A 22186-nucleotide genomic window follows, 5' to 3' on the forward strand; every position below is an offset into this window, starting at 1 on the left:
ATTTCTATGCATGTTTAGTCTCAAATGCTGTGACTCTCTGAAGTTGATGCTCTAAAGGCAGGCCACTTATTAGTATCTAATGCTAACCTAAATAACATTTGTTAACAACAACAACAACAACAACAACAACAATAATAATAATAATAATGTTTATTCTAATCTCAATAATTACACATTAGCTGCCTGACACATTACTGGCTGAATAACAAGATACAGTTAGTTAGTGACACTCTGCTTGGTTTATTGCATGTTACGCCCAAAACACACCCATGATTAATTAAGAGATTTAGTACATGCCTTTGGCGCGTTCTGAGCCACACAGGGCGTACTTTTCCCGTCATTACGATAGCAAAGACACACTGACACGCCCTAAATCAAGCTGCACGGTATGTGTTTGACGCCTCGCCTAAAGATCTCTAAAACAGGGTTTCATGATTTAAAAGTCTTAAATAATAAATATATCACATTGCAGGTTGTGAAGGAGGTGCCTGAAAAGGGTCAGCGAGGATGAGCTGTATTATGACTTAGAGGGGGCTGAACCCACATCAGGGTGGTCTGCGTAGAGCTGACAGAAGCGAACCGGTGAGGAATGCTTTTTAGTAATTGTATCTTTCTGTGAGCCATGGGTGTACAGTTGTCACTGTCTATGCAGTATGTATAAGTATGTATAGTGTATATGAAGTATGTATGATGAAGATTAATGAAGTATAGGAAGATAACTGACCGGAGCCCCGGAGCCCCTGCGGCCTGGGCCCCAGCGTGACTGCATTTTTCTAATGTTCTGAACTAGCCACGAATATTCCTGAGCCTCACAAGCATGACCAAAGCCATTCCCACATGCCTCTAAAACAAATGTTATTGCATGAATTCCTTTAAGGGGAATCAGAGCTGGCAGTGGCATAATTTCATTTGGCATGACTGAAATGTCACAGCATTCCCTGCCCTTCTGTTTGCTGATGCTTTGACGCAAATGCCTCTGAAAAACAAGAGGGATCTTAGGTAAACAGAGTGACCACTGTGGAGCCATGAAGTCCACCTCTGCACCTCAGCCCAGCCCTTCAGAACAACATTTCTTTTCAGCCTCTAAAATGGATTAAGGTTAGGGATTATTTTGGACGTGTATTTATAGCATTGGGAGTTCATCTTAAGCCAATTGGTGGAGCTACGGCTGTGGACCAGCTTCATATGCGCTCATCAGAACCTTTGTTATTGCTGACGCAAGGTTTTCATGTGCATATCTGTTTATAGATGGGTAATGTAGGTAATGTTGGTTTTTCAGTGATGCTCTTTTTCTGAGACAGAATATTGATTTACACCACTCATCTTTAATAGATAACTATTTTTTTATTTTGTTTATTTTTTATTTTTATTTAGGGTTTTCTGACATCAACACAGGGTCAAAATGATACATACAGGCTCATAAATATACATATGCCCTCTTAGATTATTAATACAGTAGTGCTGAATATAATAAAAAGCCTCTGGAGGAAAGTTTTAAAGTGCGATGAGACAAAGGTATTAAGGTGAGGCATTCAATCTCAGGAATACTGTGCCAGCTGTTAAGCATGGTGGTGGTAGTGACATTCTCTGGGTCTGTATAGGAACATGTACATTTCATCCAGTGGATGGAATAATAAAGAAGGCGGACTACCTCTGTATTCTTCAACTCAACCCCAAAACATCATCTAGATGACTAAGGCATGGATGCAATGTCAATGAAACTTACACAGACAGGACATTTGATTGAACTCTACCAAGAAGAGTGAGAGTAGTCAAATATCCAATTACAATTCTGCCAGAAGCTTGTTGATGGCTACCAAAAGCACCTGCCTGGTCAAGGTGCAGCTTTCTAGGGAACAGTTATCCACATATTAGGTCAGGTATATGTATGTTTTTGACCATGTCTGGATACTGTAAGTTTGACCCTGTGTTAATTTAAGGAACCCCTTGAACAATTCTAACGTGCACCATCCATATCCACTTCTTCTTGGTCAGGGTGGGGCGGGATCATTGGGCACAAGGCAGGAATACCCCCTTGACAGGGTGCCAGACCATCGCAGGGTACCAAGGTAGTTGAACTGGATTTGCAGGAGGAGTACCTGGAGAGGTCTCCAAAGTGACCACTTTATCACTTTAGCAAAAAACCTTCTCAACTTTCAATGGAAGTCAATGTAAAAATATTCCAAGTCATTTTGGAGCATTTCTATTGGTCCGTTCAGCGTGGAATTCTGATACAATGGCCTGCCATTCCAGCAAACACATCTGAAACAACAACAACATTAAACAGAAACACTGCAGGTCATAAAAATATGCCCAGGTGAAACTTTTTTTCCACTTTAAGCTTCTCAAGCTCAAGTTTATGGAGGCGTGAACCTTGTGTTTTTGGCAAGAAGTTTAAATTGAGATTTTTGAGCCATTTGGCACGGCAAGACTGTAAGAAGAAACCTGAAATAATGACATTTATATCGCTGGATATAAAAGCAGCTACAAAGCAATCTCTCAATCTAGGCAAGACCATGTCCGCATGTTTTCATACTGCGCTTGTTCCATTTGTAATGCATAGAAACCAGTATGGTTATAGAAACAACGAGTCTGTACATGAACGGCCTAGTAAATTAAGCCTATGATAAAAATCACAGTACATTGTTAGCTTGTCCAGGGAACAAGGGTTTTTAAAGCTGCGTCCCCTGGTCCTCAGACCTGATCTGCGGAAGGAAGGGAAGGTGCTGGAGGAACCTGAGCCTCTGGAGGAAGTTCATGCAGAAGGGGAGATGGTAGCAGGATTGGTCACTGAAGTAGGCCCTGCCACCACCGTGCACCGTCTCCCTCCAGCTCTTTATCCCTCGCTCCTCGTCCGTTCCTGTGAGAAGAAAACGAGCAGAGAAGAAACGAGTGCTGTTGCAGTCCGCTGACTGGCTGGCTGGCCTGTTTCCAGGCTTGCCCTTGAAATTAAGGGTGATTTATTACTGAAAATGATTCATGGCCAGGCCTTAAGCTGTGTTTGGAAAATCAACCCAACATCATTAAAGCCAGACATGATGGTGAGGTAACAATTTAGTAAAGGTCTCTGGGTCTATGGGGAAGGTTTTCTTTTGGGGCCTGCCAATAGAGCTTTTCTCTTTCTTTCACAGCCTTTGAAGCCCAATAAGATACAAGGCTTACCTGGAATTGTGTTGTCCAGAACAAAGCCGAATAAGCCACCAATGAACATGTGGGTGGTGAAGAGCACCATGATGAGCTGATCTAGTTCTGTTATGCCTGTTAAAAATATATAAGAGCATTAAGTCAGTGGTCAAGTCATTTTGGAGCATTTCTATTGGTCCAGTCAATATACAATTTTGACACAATGTAAACTGCCAGATTTGGGTTATGGTGGGAAAAAATAGAAGCCTTGCAAACGGAGATACAAGGTTCTTACCCGACAGCGATGATATAGACAAACACGCATTACCTCAGGTGTGCAGGGCCATACGATGCCTGTGTTTGTGTTGGTGTGTGCTGCAAGCCAACATAACAAATAGATTGACTATGGATGTTCCATGGCCAATTACTGTCCATCTGACAAGTGCCACATGAGCTCAGTTGGTCAGGAGTTCAATGTGTCAGCTTAGGGTGTTAAGGCCAAAAGATTGTCCGTAATATGCTTAAGAGCACCTAATATAGGACACTTTTGTTTAAGGTGAAGCACTACATTACAAAAAGTGTTTACCAAGCAATACGAGAAAGGTTAATCCAAAGGTCAACTTGTGGTCAGGTGGGAGTGATGCTGAAAATGCTATTCAAAGAAGGTTCACTCCTAAATGAAGTGAGGAGATTACAGTCAAACGGAGACTTCTAAAGAGGATTGGGCAGATAAGCAGGCCTGGCCTCAGGAGCCCAGACAATGCTCCTCACCCTGAACAGCTAAGCCTGTGCAGCACGGGCTACTTGCACCAAATGACCCCACCGTTCCTCTCATCACTGTGGCTAGGACCACACAGGCATCTCTCAGGTCTCAGACTTGGTGAGGCTAAAGGACACCTTTAACGTGAAGGTTCTACACCAAATAAAAAGGTTTGTCCTGGAGCTTTTTGTCCATGTAGGCCACGGTTTACATCAACGTCTACTTTATCGAAATGCATTCCACATTTGTCCACATACATTAACGCCAATGCGAATGTGTCTAATATCAGTTCCACCCTGGGAAAAGTTCAAAAGTTAAACATTCCAAGTTAATATCCAAGCTCTGCTGAAGACGTGCAGCCCATATCTGCACATTCTCTTCTTTTTATTTCTTTTGCAAATATTTTTTTATCATAAACCAGCTCCAAATGTCAAAGCATAATTAATAGGGTTTGCTCAACACATCACGCAGATAAAGAAACTAGTATAGCACAATATTGGACAGCTTAATGAATAAATATATAGGCGATATCTCATATAAAGGCAGGCCAAGATCTAGCCAAGCTCTGCCTCTAAAATACAATTCCCACAAAAGTCTCTACAGTACATCATATTTGCTGATTCTTGAAAATTAAAAAAAGGGCTGTTAACTTTATTTAATTAAAGCTCTTCTGTAATTTAAGGGTAATATAATAATGAGGTCATTTGTTGGGATTTCTTCCATTTGTGTAAAGCCCTCAATGGGGAATTCACCTCAAATTCACATCTGATTCCACTTAGATGTGTTTTGGATGTTTTCTAGATGCAAACGATACACGCTGTGTCAATACATGCAGTTTCGATGATTAGTCCTTTTTTTCACCGTTGATCGTTTTGAAAAAAAAAATCAGATGGACTTATCTGTTTATAAACCCTGATTGATGTGTCACCCTCATCCTTGCCAAAAAATAATTATTCAGGACATCAAATGTTAAAAAACAAACAAACAAACAGGAAAGCTGACATGTTCTCTTCTTCATGGCTTGTCTAAATGTTAAGGGATCCTTCTTATGACTTCTTCATGAAGATTGTGTTTGTTCAAGCAGCAGGATGGTGGCTTATCATATGGGGCTTTTGATTTGCCTGTCTTACCAGCATATGAGCAGTTCTCTCTGAGAGCTTTCTTGGTCCTTCAGAACTGTCATTTCTTAAAACAGGCCACACTGTGGAAACTGTAAAGCCTTCTAAAGGTAAAGGTGCACGTATTTGTCACTGTACAGTGAAATGTGTCCTCCGCATTTAACCCATCTGGTAGTGAACACACACTCACACATGTGTTAGGGGCAGTGAGGACACACACACACACACACACACACACACACACACACACACACACACACACACACACACACACACACACACACAGCGGTGGGCAGCCAACTCCAGTGCAGAGGAGCAGAGAGGGTAAAGGGCCTTGCTCAAGGACCCAACAGTGGCAGCTTGCCGAGCCCGGGAATCGAACCCACAACCCTGTTATCGATATCCCGGCACTCTAACCACTGAGCCACCACTGCCCCTTTTTCCCCATTCTGCTGCCTTGTTGGGCATTGATAACTCATTTTCAGATCTTTAGACGATTGTTTAGACGAGACAGCTCAGACAGCAGGTTGCTGAGGTTTAATAGAAGGTTTGAAGAGTTATAGAATTTAGGACGTTTGGCTGACAGTTGCTAATTACAGTTGGTTAGGCCTCAGGCCTCAGGCCTGATTCGCTTATCAAAGAGAAAGAGAATCTTGCAGGGTGACTATTTGCAAGACTGCGACTAGATTCCTTTTAAGGTGATTTCCCACAATGCTCCTGGTGGAAATTTACAAGATGAGAAACTGCTAAAAAGTGAAGCAGAAACAGAAGCAGCTGCCCTTGTGTGTGTGCAGTAATTTGTTCAGAACCCACCCTTAAAAAAGACACTGCAGAATTTGGACTGACCCTTGCTGATTCCTGTTTGGTGCTGGAGAGCGTTTATCAATTGATTATCTGCAATGTCTATGTCACAATTTGCATGAGTCAAGACTGAAAACTTAATAATATTAATATAATACTTATTATATTAAACACGGTTGATTCTATTGGAAATTCGTGACAAGAAAAATACTTCGAGTTAAGACAGCTATGCTGACCACCTAACACCAAACGATCGGGATAACTCTAGCAATACACACACACACCCACACACACATGATTTTATTCCCAAACTGGAAATTTGTCTGTGACAGTGAAATTGCTATTTTTATACTGTGCTTTTGGGATGCTGAAAATATGGTGTTCTATGTTTGATTAGCTACAGAGTCTGTGTTCACCGCTTCACAATTGAATAAAATGTGTCATTTGGCCAAGGGTGCCCAAACTTTTGCATTAGACTGAAAAGCATTTCTGTCTCTGGTATTTGTCTACTGTGTTATTATGTATCATGTATTTTTCTATTGAATGAAGTTCTGTGGAAGTGGGGGACTGTCTGCGGTCACTAAAAATGGAACTATAAGAACGTAGAAGGGCTCAAATGTGAAATAAGGTCAACCTCCCCTTTAAGAGCTGGTCTTGGATCAACTGAAGCTGTATTAGGCCTTTTTACTGCTGAGGAAGTCACTGTTTTAATGTGTCTTTCAACAAGGCGCTCAACAAGGGATCACATTTCTGCAGTGCCTTGGCAAAGGCCTCGCCATCTGTGGGTAGCTACAGTACGGTACAGCACAATTCTCAGCTTTGCGCAATTGCCTTGGACTTACCTTAGATGTAGTTATCCAGCCAAGATGTGTTTGCTGCTACATCTATGAGGCTAACACTGCTAGCAAACACGTCATCATTAGTCACCCAAATACATACCCACACTGTACTCCCAAACCATTCCAACTGCATCCAGATCTTCATTAAGGTGGCACTGACGTGCTGATGTGGTTTATAGCTGTGGTTCCAAACCCTGGTCCTGGAGGACCCCCTGCCCCCTGCACATTTAATAGTTTCCTGCCCTAAAATAGTATATTCAACTCAGGTGGGTCTTGTTATTTATCCGATTAGCTGGATTGGTTGTATTGGAAGCTGGGTAAACACTAAAATGTACAGGTTGGGGGAGGGGGGGTGTTAGGAACCTCTGGGAACCTCTGCTTTAGAGCACTGTAAGACTTACTGTGAGCTATAAAAATTAACATATTTCCGCCATGCTGCTGAAGGCTTGGGGGAGCCATTCAGCTACATTAAGAAGTTTTGTGCACTTTTATAGGGTGGGCAATTCTGGTCCTGGAGGGCTGGATTCCTGGCACAGTTTTGAGCTTTTCCTACCCAAGCACACCTGATTCGACTCCAGGTTTTGTAGGTTTGTTAACGCAGGGAAATCAGCTATCTGTGCTAGACTCCACCCCCTGTTGCCCACTCCTGCAGTAAGTCATACTCTGTCCTAAACCACAGCAACCAGTCTGGCTGACCTTAGTGAAGACCTTAGTGTGGTTTGAGTGTGTTGAGAGTTGAGTGGAGGAAATATTAGAATGATGTTAGTCTTTGTTAGCAGCATTAGCCTTGCAGCTCCAGCACTACACTAAGGAGCAAGACTTTGAGACCAAATATGTCTACAATATTTCCTGAACCCATTCCTTTAGCTTATGGAGTATCACCTGGGGTGATACCTGGGATCTTCTAGGCCCTTAAGTAACATAATACAGAAATACAAATACAAAATCCTGCCCCTAACAACTGGGGTTACTCATAGAGCGAGATACTCACCTCCCCCACTACATCACAAGCTGGTTAATGATCCGATCAGCAACACTTTCACTGATCATTACACATTTATACGAAAATGACAAGGTTCTACGCCTGACAATTAAGGCTGCTGTGGCCGTTTATGATCAGATCAGCAACACTTCCATTGGGACAACAGTTGAAGTTACACATAACCTTGCCTTCACCCATACACTATTCACCTACTACATCATAAGCTCTTCACGGGAGTCAGCAGGTGGGCACCTCCCTTCATCAGTGTTTCGCTGAATTAAGCCTGCGACACCTCCGGAAGGCTCAACAGACAAGTCCCAGACCCACTCCCCCTACCTCCAAGCTCACTTCCTGGGATGTCACAAGACCTCCCTGCATACTACACCATCAGTAACACTCTGGTCTTCCCCACCTGACTTCAGCCATTCTTATCCACAACCACTGACCAGATCTCTCAGGTACTTCTGACCAGTCCTTCCTGGCTGTTCTCATCATGTTGCCTCTGATTTGGAAAATAAGCAGTAGAGATGTGGCAGACTTTGCTGTAAAGCCCCTAACGCTCATCTCTACTGGTCTAATTCAACAGCTTCCCTACTTGTGGCGATGGGCTATTTTTCTAAGCTTCAGTTATTATGATGAGCACTTGTACTTATTTCAGGACTGCAACTGCTGCAGATGCTCTGTCAGGTTTTAAAAGCAGAGAATATTTACCTGTATTAATCATTTGTGGATTTGAATGAAACCATGTTGGCAACACAAGACCACTGAAGGTTGAAAAGCCAAGGATCAGCAGATTCCTTGAAGAGTTCAAGTCCACGTACTGCAAGAAAACAAACATTTTGTAAACTTTCTTTTAACGATAGCACATTGGACCATTTCCTATGATTAAATACTAACTAGTGCATTAGTGTGCAAATTACTGAACGCCGGTCCTGTTGTGTAAATGGTTAGGACAGCTAATGGGAGCATGTTGCTCAGTGTTCTGCATTAAAAGGATAACCCAATAAGGACTGATCTTGCTTATGAATACCACAGTGGTCCTCTTTGTGCTGTGACGTTTCTCCAGCATGGTGGGCTCTGCAGTGCTGCTAATCCATCAGTGTGAAAAGCAATTTTCGAAAAGTCAGAGGTCAGGTAAAGGGCGAAAAGGGCAACTGCTCATGTGCACTTTCATGTGAAAGTGCTTTTTGCTCTTCACTGTGTTTTCCCTTGCAGCCTCCAGCAGTTCTGCCGAACCAATGAAGTCCTGAACCCACCCGTGCCCCTTATATCATATTTGTACTTTTATGCAATGGGTAAGTCCATATGAACTGCAACGTGTTGAATGAAAATGTACACTTGCAGTCAAAATGATTCAGCCTCCATTGCAAATTGGGTTTATTAACAAAATGTACAAACTGTTTGTCAGCTGTTTGCAATAAACCGATCCAACAAGACCAATTCCATTAGCTTAACACCACTAATATAACAAGTGTTTTCTCAAAAGTGAACACAAAATGCCCCTTTTGATGATGACTGCAGTCCAAGAATTACTCAACCCCTTCGTGACAAGTGTCTTGGTGCTTAGTAGAGCCCCCTTCTGCTGTTACGACCAGAAACCAGCTTCTGGCAGCGTTCTCCAGGTGCACTGACTCCATACATCCAGTTATGTTCACAGTTTAGAACACAGTTGGATCTGAAAGGCCATGTTGTACCATTGAGGGTACATTTACATTCTTTTTACCTAGGAGAAGTACAGCTGACCCTTTCTTAGATAGCACCCCTTCTTCTTGAAGATACTTGCAAAGTATATCAGCAAAAAAAAAAACCAAAAAACCAAACCTACTTACAGCCTAGTCCTGAGTGTCACCTTTTGACCTGTTCATCCAGAATCTAATCACATTTCTGGAAACCCTGCTTAAACACTGGGACTTCACTGTAACCAAAATGACCTGTACAAAGACCCCTTAAGCATATTATTGCCAAGAATGTGACCGTAGCCACCCTAAGCTGACCCTTTGATCAACCTGTGATCCGTCAGCTTTTTACATACTCCTTCTTTCTAGAGGCTTGGAGCTGACCTCAGACACTGGTTTATCTTGTGATTAAATTTCCTAGAAACGTAAAGTGAGCTTTTGGCGCTTAGACAGGATTAAGTATTGTCGGAAGGACAAAGACAACAAGCCCCCACACTGAAAATGTGTTGGGATTGAAACCTTGAACCTCATTTGAGTTCATAGCTATACATTTCGAAATACTCAGGCCTTCCCAATCATGGTGCCAGCTTTGTCCCAGACGATATGATCATTCGGCTTAATTCATATGATGTGAAATTCCTCTTGCCACATAAAAACCAGACCCAGGGACTGTGATATAGTGTCCTCGCAAGCGGGCATTTCTGCTCTGCGTGCACAGATGCCGTCATACGAGCATTGGGTTGTGAGGGGCGTGAGCTGGACCCTCTCTATACATGTGAAATCCCTCAATATGCTTCCTTGTCAAGTTAGCTTTTGAGACTTGAGATTGGAACCAACGACTGTAGAAAACATGGACAGCACAACATCTCTCAGAAAACAGCCCATTTTCCATCTCCAGTGTCTCCACATTCCAACAGTTAGTTTTCCATGTGCTAATATTGGCCCATTCCTTTCCCCCCAGAAATCAGTTTAACCGTTACTCTGCTCTGTCTTAAGAAGGTGGGATTACACTGAGGAAATAAGTGATTGACAGCCTTGGCTGGAAGAGACTGGTCGTCTGCAGGACCTGCATGGCTTCCTTTCTGTTCATTACATGGAGGAGCTGTAATACTTGTAATGGACCTTACATGAGCTGCACTTTTACTGTTGAAGCATTCCACTAACCAGACAAACCAGGGGAATCCAGGGGTAAAATCCACTCTGTTTCTGCGCTGGAAGCTCAATGAAGGTGGTCTGAGACATGCTAGGTCTGGGAGAAGAGGGTGGGTCTACCAAATGAGTAGGCGAGTCTGGCGCTGCCTCTGGTCTTTACCGCACAGACTCTGGTTGCAAATTTGAAAACATGGCAGACATTTTTGGCTTCATTTCTAAAGAACATGTAGAACCTGTAGTTCTGTTCATGTGCAACAGGAAAAATGAAACCTGAGCCCTGTGAACTTTGTTTTGCTTAAATAAATACACAGTCTTTAATACTGGTCCTCACACAATGATGAATTTGCATTTGAGGGCAGTTTCATTTTCTGCAGGTATGAATTTGGATGGTTTAATGACAACACAACATTTAAACGTTCATTAACTCAACTGATTAGTTCAAATGAGAATGTAAGGATTATGTTTTTGAGGCAGCCATGGGCTAATGGTTAGAAAAGTTAACATTGGGACCAGAAGGTCACTGGTTCGATTTCCAGGACCGGCATCCATGGCTTAAGTGCACTAGTTAAAATGCATCGCTTAAGGAAATTTAACTAAATATTCCATTTCAATAATACTTACAAAATAATACTAAGGTACAGTGATGGAGTACGATCACTTAAGCACTTCCCATCCCTGATCTGTGTACATGCCCGTCCTTTGACAACAGGATGTTGCTTCCGCATTTCTGTAAAGCTTTTCTGGGACAATGCCTGCTGTAAAAAAAAATGACATAAAAATACAACCGACTTGAATCCAGCCAAACAATTGTCATCTGGGACTGATCTGGGGCCATGTTGAGGAAGGCCTGAGTATTTCAAAATGTGTAGCTATGAACCCAAAGGAGGTTCAAAGTTTCACTCCTAACACATTTTCAGTGTGGGGGCTTGTTTTCTTTGTTCTTTCGAAAATACTTAATCCTCTCTAAGCGCTAAATGCTCACTTTACGTTTCAAGAAAATACATAATACATACATAATAAACCAGTGGCTGAGGTCACCACCAACCCAAGTCAGACACAGGACTGTGTAAAAGTCTTTGTGTAATGTCTTTGTGACGGTGACGAACCAGCTGACGGGTTACAGGTTGGTCAATAGGTCAGCTTAGGGTGGTTTAGGTCAAATTCTTGGTCATAATATGCTTAAGGGGTCTTTGTACAGGTCATTTTGGTTACAGTGAAGTCCCTGTGTTTAAGCAGGTTTCCAGAAATGTGATTAGACTCTGGGTGAACAGGTCAAAAGGTGACACTCAGGACTAGGCTTTTAAATGTAGGCTTTTTATTCTCTTGTCACTGTCAGAAGTATAAGGGTACTATCTGGGTAATTTGTACTTTCCAAGGGCAGATGATGTATCTATGAGGATAGCACCCCAGTGACAGTGTTTGTAACATGAAATGTACATTACTGAAACTATATGGAGTATGTAAAGTATACCAAATGTTTCATTTCATGTTTTTGTTTACCTTTTAAGAGCTGCATTCAGTCTATGAGTGCTAACTGATTAGCTGCACACCCAATGTGGATTATTTCTACATCTACGCCACACAATTCTTTCCTTTCTTCTTTTTGGCTTCACAACCCTGTTATTAGGATTGGGCATTATAACAGTAATACTGCTTTATTGAATGTTTCTATCTAGTGGATGGCCAAACAAGCTAATTCTGCAGTGTGCGTTTAAGAGAGCCACAGGGTGGGGTGAGCTGTGGGTGATCACTGATTAGTTATGTTGTGCTCTGAAAACAGCTGGGGAAAAAATAGGACTTTGACTAGGACTTTGTCTTCTCAATAGGCCCACAACTAGGACTTTGTCTACTTAATAGCCCCACGACTAGGACGTTGTCTACTTAATAGGCCCACGACTAGGACTTTGTCTCCTAAATAGGCCCACGACTAGGACTTTGTCTAATCAACAGGCCCATGACTAGGACTTTGTCTACTCAACAGGTCACCGACTAGGACTTTATCTCCTCAACAGGCCCACGACTAGGACTTTGTCTCTTCAACAGGCCCACGACTAGGACTTTGTCTCTTCAACAGGCTAACGACTAGGACTTTGTCTACTCAACAGGTCACCGACTAGGACTTTATCTCCTCAATAGGCCCACGACTAGGACTTTGTCTACTCAACAGGCCCACGACTAGGACTTTGTCTCTTCAACAGGCCCACGACTAGGACTTTGTCTACTCAACAGGTCACCGACTAGGACTTTGTCTCTTCAATAGGTCCATGACTAGGACTTTGTCTACTCAACAGGTCACCGACTAGGACTTTGTCTACTCAACAGGCCCACAACTAGGACTTTGTCTCCTTAACAGGTCACCGACTAGGACTTTGTCTCCTCAATAGGTCCATGACTAGGACTTTGTCTACTCAACAGGCCCACGACTAGGACTTTGTCTCTTCAACAGGCCCACGACTAGGACTTTGTCTACTCAACAGGTCACCGACTAGGACTTTGTCTCCTCAATAGGTCCACGACTAGGACTTTGTCTACTCAACAGGCCCACGACTAGGACTTTGTCTCCTCAACAGGTCACCGACTAGGACTTTGTCTCCTCAATAGGTCCACGACTAGGACTTTGTCTACTCAATAGGTCACCGACTAGGACTTTGTCTCCTCAATAGGTCCATGACTAGGACTTTGTCTCCTCAATAGGTCCATGACTAGGACTTTGTCTCCCTATGTGTATTTCTGCTGTGTTAATTTCAACATGAACACTATCATATACTATTAAACACAGCATTTCATAGCAACCATTTAATTGGTGATTTTTTGTGATGTACAGCGTCTGACTCATGTCTGCTGTAAGTGAACACTTTATGACGTGCACAGCACACTGAATGTTGACCGCTGACTTCTGAATAACTTTGCAGTTACGAAAATAAAAGGTTGTCCTGTCATGAATTCCATACGATCCTGTGGTATCAAACCATCGTCATTATTACGAAACCTGTTCTGCTGTGCGAATCAGAGCCTGAACCATTTACACTCAGAGGCTCTGAAATGTCAGTGTGTCACAGATAGCAGTTACACTTGTCATTTCATGACCTTTTATGACCTTTACTTTGTTTTTACTGTACAAATAGTTTGACTATTAAACATCTCATCATCCTTTTGAAAAGCAAGTAATACACAAAGAGACAAGAAAGTGGAACTGTATGGACTGTAACTTCAGCTACCTCAAAATCCTGCAATTATATTATCCTTCTCCAGACGAAACACTTGGACCACGGCTGCTTTTACCTGCAGGTTTGATATTCCCACGGCTGCGATCATTCCAAACATGACCAGGAACATGCCTCCGATCACTGGTTCCGGGATTGTGATGAAGACAGCACTGAACTTCCCGAAAAGACCCAGGATGACCATGAGGAGTCCAGCTGTCTGTAGTACCAGTCTGCTGCCAACCTGGCACACACACACAGTGGATGTCAGTCATCATTAAATGTATCTCACAGTACATTTATTGAGTATTTAACTTCTTTGATGTATATTTATTATAAAGTGACTGGTGTATATATAGTGATGTGTAGTGGGAAGCAAAATTCCCAGATGTGGTTTTACAAGCCACGCTGATTTACGCTGCCACTCACTCAATGTAAATCAATTCATTTATATTTAATATTATAAGTTTCTATAGTAACCAATAAGCAATAAACGGAAGCACCAATAGTAAAGCAATCAATAAAGGGAAACTTTTGGCATGGCTTTGTGACCAGAGGTGGCAAATTCAGCATTTTGTTCAAACAGCCTGGAAAGCTCTAGTAATGTGTTCAGGAGATGCCAGACACTGGGACACTGCCGGACACTTACAGTCATATAAAAAACACCCCATGAAAATCTTTGTTTTAAGCTTTTGGATATTTGATCTTCATTTTAACTATATTGAGATGGAGATCACATGACTAAATTCATAAATGTATTCAATATTTAAAATATTTGTAAAAAATGGAAACGGAGAAGGGGTAAGGAGCTCTTTACCATGTACAGCTGAGGCCCACCCAGTGACATCAATTGTTTTTTATGACCAGTGACAGCCCATCAAGGTATCCACTCATTAAAGCTGGGCAATACTTGAGGAGGCCCCAGCCAATGTTGAGGCCTTCAGCAACTCTCTGCTCTGCCTATAGCTGGCGCAGGCCCTGGTTTAGGCCATGCTCCAGCAGAGCATGATGGATAGAGTATTATTCAGTTTGTAGGGTTAATCTGCCTTCTTAATGGAAGCCTCTGCCCTGCCCTCCCCCGCCTCACTGTGAATATGACTAATGTTTGTTTCGGTGGTTTTGACAGTAGTTTGACAATGGCTTCCTCCTCATTTTTCAAAAGGGTACAATCTGCTATCTCAGCCCTAATCCGAGATTCCAGCAATACTTGAGGTTACTTCTGTCACGGCAGTATACTTTTTTTTGCTGTTTTTGCCCTTTAGGCATTGGATCACATCTCACGCACTTGTTTGAGAACTTTGCTCCATTGTTTAAACCGTCTTCAGTGAGCCTTGGTGGTAAGGCTTCAACCACATAGCAGATCCGTGCTTGGAAAAGCAAGAAGCAGGCGATTATCTTCCCTTTGTGCCCCCACTTTTTATGTTGGCATCACGTTCATGAACCACCGAAAGCAAACAGTAACGGTTCGTTTGTCTGTCTGTCTGTCTGAACCCAGGAGAATACTTGACAGGACATGTCCTAATGGCCAATGTGCAGAGAGTGACATCAGACCTACCCTGGTGATTCCTAGGGCAGCGACGTTCTGGCTGTACGATGTCGTCCCATTGCCGCTGCCCCACAGAGCTGCCAGGATGCACCCCAGGCCCTCCACAGCGATGCCGCGGTTAATGGCGTGTGTGGGTGGAGGAGGGGCACCAGAGAGTCGGGCACAAGCATAGTAATCGCCGATGGACTCCATGGTGGAGGCTAGCACCCCTGCCACCATGCCCAGGACAGAGGAGAAGCTGACTGTGGGGAGACCCCACTGCCCTAGGAGGAGGGGTGAAGAAGACATTTAATGGACATTTGCTGAAGACTAAGTGACTGTATTATAAGCACATAAGCAAGTCTATTCAAGTTTACTAAACAACTGTTTGGTCTACGTTGGGTTGGCTTGTTTCTTGTAGCTCCAGAGCAAAACTAGATGCAAACTTCAGATACCAAACATGTCTCGGCTGATTGACAGCACTTGGGGTAAGTGGTTAAACTACTTCTGTCTTGTGTCCCTCCCATGCTAACAAATGATTCATCTACATGTTCCTTTAGTGCTCTTCTAGACAATGAGTAAGTCCTGGGTGCCCAGACTTAACTCTAAAGTGCAGTGTTTGTGCTGGACCGAGGGCCAAAAGTACAGTAAATGGACAAAAGTATTGGGACTCCTGCTCGTTCTTTGTGTATTAAAGAGAGTTCATCTTTGTAAACTGTCTCCACTGTCCTGTGAAGACTTTCTAATCGACCTTGGAGCATTGCTGGAAGGATCTGATTGCAATCAGCGACAAGAGCATTAGTGAGGTCAGGATGTTGGATAGATGATCACCCCCCCTCTCGTCCCTAACTCCCCAACTCAGAGAACACACTTCCACTGCTCCACAGCTCAATGCTAAGGGGGGGGGGGGGGGCTTATACCCCTCTAGCACATGCCTGGCATTAGCCATGGTGCCACTAGGTTTATGTTTCATGTCAAGCTTTGTGTGTGTCAGTTTGTCAGTTTGTCAGTGTAAAGTGGTTTAATGCATTCATTAAAAGGGGTGTCCACAAACATTTGGACATGGTCTGTTGGACATGTAGATGCTGAGTCTGATAATGTAAGTATTTGTTTGTAAAGTGCAGTAAAATAAAGTGCAGACCTTTAGCCCACTGTTGTGAAGTGCTTGCTGCTTCAGCCAGGACAGAGTTTTCCATCCACCTCTAAGGTGATGATGGAAACTCATTCAAGTGATCTTTCACTGACTCAGAAATATGCTTAAAATGTATGAAATGGTAGAAACATGCTTTCTAGCAATGTGCTTAAAGCAAGATGTTGTAGTCCAGGCATTCGTCAGTCCAGACATGGGTGTGTACTCTGCTTCTTCAATATAAAATGTACAAATTTTAGATCATGTTTCTAGATCAGAGCTAAACTGTCATAAACTGTCAGAAACCGACTGCATGAACCGCAAAAACAGGTCTATTTGAGATAACCTGAGATTACATCACAGCATGCTTTGGGGCAAATGTGCAGTAAAGCACATTGTTTCATAATGGCGGACTGACTACATTTACAGTTAATGAGCTCTGGTTGCTCCATTTGGAACAATACTCTGTTTACTTTTGAGACACTACTGGTGGCTAGGGTTGGCCAGTATACCAGTTCACCAGTAATAAACCAGTATCTCTAAATGATGGCGGTATTTTACAATTCCGATGTATCTGACGTGTGAAATTCCTGTCCCGTGTCTATCTAGTACATGGCCACAAAAGCCCATTCCCCTATGTACATTTACATTTAAGGTATTTAGGAGACGCTCTAATCCAGAGTGACTTACAATATTGCTTTGCTATTTACCCAAGAAAAACCTAGTTTGAATAGGCTAAAATTTAAAGATAATATGAAAGGATATCATAATACTCTACTATTCGCCCAAGTATTCGCAGAATAGGAGGGTCTTTAGTCTGCATTTGAAGACAGCGAGTGACTCCGCTATTCGGACACCCAGGGGAAGCTTGTTCCACCACTTTGGTGCAGGACAGGAAAAAGCCTGGACGCTTGTCTTCCGTGGATTTTAAGGGATAGCGGGTCAAGCCAAGCCTGTACTTGAAGCTCAAAGGGCTCTTGGTGAGGACTGGCTTTTGACCATTGCCATCAAGTACTATGTGCATTTACGAGAGCCACAGGGTGGGGGCAATGTGGGTGCTCACTGATTAGTGATGTCATGCTTAGTGGAAAAGGTGGTCGGGGGGACAAGCCCACCGTAGTTGTAAGTTCAGCAACACTGAGTTCAATTAAAAGGGAGAGCAAGCAAACCTGGATGAACCAGTGTACTAAATGTGTCTGAAAACAGTGGAAAATACTCCTCAGACCATTCACTCGACTTTGTGCTCTTTATCCTCTAAATGTGTGTGATTTGAGTCTCGGTTAGCTGGAACACTGGCCTGACCTGTGGTGTTTTACCTCTATCATAGTCTAGATAACCAGCTATGAGTTCAAACACAGTCTCATTTTGCCTTTCTTCGGACCAATGGTAGAGACTGTGGTCTAAATTCCCCAAATGTTGCTAAGATTTTTGTTCTTACCAATGGTCCTATTTTCAACAGTGTGGTGTTAACCTTGGAAGAGAGGCTAATAACTGCTGCTATTTTCATTTTTTATTTCCAATTTAGTTATTAAATACTAAATACTAAATGACCTTGAACACACCCACAAGAAAGAAACCTGGGGTGACGTAAGAGACTTGCCGCCTGCTAGTGTGAACGCAGGGTTAGTTAATAGCAGCTACACTAGGCTGTCGGATACTTGGTGGGTCTGTAAGTTAGTAGCTAGGTAAAGGCTAGCTTAGCAAGTGCAGTACCCCAGAGATGTTCAAGCTTCTGACATTCAGCTTCCGAGAAACAACAATCCGATTGTCTCACTTATTTCTCCATCTGCTCAGACTGATCTCAGCTCACACTTCTCAGCTGAATAAGATTCATATAAGACAAGTGTAGACAAAGACCTCCTCATTTCTCATAAAGCTCTCTTCCACCTCTCAGAGATCTTTCAGTCTGTCAGAGCAGAAGGAGATCTCATGCTTTTCTCATTTGTGTCCAGAACGCCCTCACAGTTCCGCGCTGATGTCGATCTCCTCTTTCCTCCTAAGGGGGAGTTTAGGAGACAGAGTTCAGTGAAAGAATATTGAGATCTGCTTTGCTTCTCCTCAGAGAAAGATAAGAAAAGGCATTTTTCCTCTGGGACAGATCCAAAACCGGGGGGTGTCTGTGTGTATGTGTGTGGGGGGGACTCAGCTTTCTGTCCTTTCAACAGCAGTCGCTTGACCTGAGACACTGTCCTCTAAACATTTGTAGGTGCTCTTTCAGTCAGCGTAAATCCGACTGTTATCCTGTTAACTAAGCTAAAGCTAACAGGGGCCAAATTCCCAAAACTATCTTAACAAGGAAATTCCTGTTTTTTTTTCATAACTTCATGTGAAATTAAAAAGTAATAATTTTTCATCAGAACTCTTAAGAACTTTAGATTTCTCTTCTTAATTTATTAGAACAATTTTATGAGCATTGGGTATTCTAATAATACAAAGTTAATATTGTCTTAACTCGTGGCGACATTTAGTGTCATTTACAATAAGTGAAAAATTGAGTTGAGATTTTCGCATCTTTATGCAAACGAATTACGATGCAATGGAGTGCCGATTGTCTCCAATAAAGGCTTAAGACTAGTGGTAGACTGGGTGGTCACAGTTCCCCAACTTCTGCTGAATTTCTGGTTCTAGCTGACACTTCGTTCCTATTTTCAACAGTGTGGCGCTAAACATGGAAGAGAGGCTCATGCTATTTGAATTAGTTTTTATTTAATTATTAAATACATATATTATGACATTTTGTCTAGGGGAAAAATGGTTATATATATATATATATATATATATATATATATATATATATATATATATATATATATATAAAGCATTTGCTTTGGCTGTTACATTTTTACACTTGTCTTAGACTGTAAGAGATCAGGAGATACACTTCTGAAATGATCAGTTATTACTATATATAATAATTAATTAATTCATGTCTAATTTAACTGAATTAAAAGTGGAGTGCCGAGTCACTTCTAGCTCTCCTTTACTAAAAATATTTGGATGCTTTCCTCCACTCTGGATCCTCCATTTTTGCCTCCACTGCACGGATTAAACTGAATATTGGAAAAGTAAGAATGTTACCATGCATAGTTTGATGATAAGCTGTGCAATACAGCTTCCAACAACAAGTGTTAGGAAAAGTTTCTAAATAGAATATTTGAGAAGTTCTTAAGATGTTTTTGAATTGCACTTAAGAACATTCTTCTTAGTTTCAACTGCTTAGTGCTTATCTTGAGCTCTTTTGTGTGTGTGTGTGTGTGTGTGTGTGTGTGTGTGTGTGTTTGTGTGTGTGTGTGTGTGTGTGTGTGTGTGTGTGTGTGTGTGTGTTTTCTTGGGAAGGCTTTTGTGATTTCAGCCCCAGATTCCTCTGCACATTTTTAGATTCTCACACAATCTTCCCAGTTAGACAAACACTAATGTTATGGAAAGTAATTTTTCCAGAATTCATTTGGGTTTAAAATGTCAATACAACTAATACATAATCACTGATATGTTACAATTTATTTACAATAAAATACAGTGTTAACTGTATAAATAAACTGTTTATCAAACTAAATACTCAGAGCATTTGTTTTAACATAAAGTAGAGCATTTTTGGAATTTATCGAAAATAAAAAGTTAAATGATGAATTTCAATTACTTTTTAAATTTGCTTTGCAAATGTGAAATTCAATTGTGGGAATAAATGAATAAATGCTATCAGAACATAAAAAATATGTAATTAAAGCACAAAATTTCTATAGACAGATTAAACGCTTTAAAACAGAAGTCATAATGTTTGGAAGTCGTTCTACTAATTAAAAATTGTTGAATAGGGTGTTCTTCTGACTGGCACTTTTTGTTTTGAGGGGTTGGATTTCTCCACCTAAGAAGAGGAGAACTCACTAATTGACTCACTGACTGTCTTCCATGCTTTGACAATTGCCTGAGTCATTCAATTTCAGTTCGCTTGGAAATGAGTATGACTGATTAAAGCAAGCAGCATAAGTGTTTCCTCAGTGATCTGAGGAGGTATACAGACACCTTCGTGTGCGAGGTGAAGGAGGAACCAGGCTGAGCAGGTGAACACAAATGTATTTATCAAGGCCAACAAGTGCGGGCAAGCTAAAGAGCTTTCAGAGAACAGTTATCACACTAAACCTGTGTAAATAACCAGGAAGTGTTTTGATGAAACTGGAAGACATGTACTATTATGAACAGGAAAAACTGTTCCACTGAAGCGTCTGAAACACGCACCTGGAGTCCGTGCCGCGCCAGAGCTGTTGTAAGCCTCGGTTATGAAAAGGCGAGTCACATGAGCCGTTTTTGTGTGTGTAGCATTTCATTGCTTTTACCCAAAATAATTGGGTTTGGCAAAGGCAGGAGCATCGTATTAGAGTATTATGTCCTACATAAAGAGGTCACATGGGTCAGTGTTCTTTGTACAGCCTGCTCTATTGATACCAATGATTTAATTTGATCAGTAGCAGTTATACAAAGAAGCTCCACAAGACTGCTCCTGGTTAGGTCAGACTTTATTGCAAAGGAATGCCGGGACAGGAAGACAGCAGTGCAGTTTAATGGGTGGTTTTATGCTGACCGCTCATGCTTTCTTGCAGATTATCTGTTTTAAACACTCCTCTGATATCGTCCATTTAAAAGGAGCATTCACATTTAACAGCTCTGACGAGCTCTCAGCAAATCAAATGGCACAATTGAGTGTAATTCTTTATTTTAGGGCTGGAGATACGAGACCCTCAGAGTCCTCTATTACATTTTTTAGATTTGTGTATTTATATTAAGTAGAACGATGCCTGTTTTTAAAGTCTCCTTGATTACGACGCTAATCTGATTGTATGATTAAGTTTTGGTCAGAAACTACAGGGTGAATTCTGCTAAATGGAAAACCGCCCAATCCGAAATTCTTTCACAGTGATATCTAGGTGGATACAGCCAAACGAGCTCTGCCATTGGTTCGGACCAGTTCACTGCTAAAATTAAAGACATCATGTATCTGATTAACCACCAACACAATTAGGAACTGACAACCAAATTAATCAGTTACAGGTAGGACCAGTTTCATCTGAAAGAAAGTCATTTCTTTTGGAAGTCTTACCTACGTCACTGACAGTAAATACAAGCAGGAGCCAAACTAGGTTTGCATCAAGTTTTGGAAAACAGCGGCAGCATTTCTGCTCCGGGACCTTTTACTGAGATAATCACTGCTAAACTACACCATACAAGCTAGAAGTATAGAAGTATAGAAATAGAAGTAGCTAGAAGAGAAGTAGTTCAATCATTTGTGTTTAACCAAAAAATTCAAAAAAAAGTTGATCCAGTGCATTGCTGCTAGCTTTGCGCTAACATACTACTAGAATTACAAAAGGAATTAGCATTATTGTACAGGTAGACTTTCAGACTTTCAAAATTCAGCTGCTCGAGACCTTACTTATACACACCACCCCCATCTCTGCCAGTGACACTGCTTTAAATATTAAAATCCTGCTTTAAAAAAAAACATACACACAAAAGGCCTTGTCCTGCTGTACCTCTATGAGTTCCTGTAGCAGTGCACACCATCTCGCACTCTCATGTCCACCAATACTTCGTCTTCGTGGATCTTAAAATCAGAATTTTAAATTGTATATATATTTTAATTATATCAATGAAAAACATATTGATTTATTTATCCCTATTTCCCCTGATTTTAGGTAGCCAATTATCCAGCCCACCCATTAGTACTATCTCCCTATAACTGGGAATGTGAGATCTGACACAGCACATGCTTAACCAGCCCCTGCCTCCAATGCAACATCACCGGGCAACCAACGCGCTCAGAGGAAAGTGCTGGCCAACCAGCTCTGATGCATTGGCTAGCAGACTCCCATGCTGGCCGGCATCA

The 22186-nt window shown here is 41.9% G+C and overlaps 1 protein-coding gene across 3 annotated transcripts in view; it reads right to left on the reverse strand.

Moving 5' to 3' along the window:
• Positions 1-201: 201 nt before the first annotated feature.
• Positions 202-22186, reverse strand: part of LOC140541193 (solute carrier family 23 member 2) — a 50081-nt gene continuing 28096 nt past the window's right edge. The window contains exons 8-13 of one of the 3 annotated variants that reach the window (XM_072663750.1): positions 15210-15463; positions 13734-13898; positions 8335-8443; positions 3163-3258; positions 2737-2860; positions 202-2262 (exon numbers count right to left, since the gene is read on the reverse strand). In XM_072663750.1, coding sequence (XP_072519851.1) covers positions 2157-2262; positions 2737-2860; positions 3163-3258; positions 8335-8443; positions 13734-13898; positions 15210-15463 — 854 coding nt within the window. In that variant the 3' untranslated portion in view covers positions 202-2156. Of the gene's footprint in view, positions 2861-3162; positions 3259-8334; positions 8444-13733; positions 13899-15209; positions 15464-22186 lie in introns of all 3 variants that reach the window. The other 2 variants (XM_072663752.1, XM_072663751.1) reach the window with 2 other exon arrangements.

The sequence above is a fragment of the Salminus brasiliensis genome, chromosome 19 (assembly GCF_030463535.1).
Source record: "Salminus brasiliensis chromosome 19, fSalBra1.hap2, whole genome shotgun sequence".
Lineage (NCBI taxonomy): Eukaryota > Metazoa > Chordata > Actinopteri > Characiformes > Bryconidae > Salminus > Salminus brasiliensis.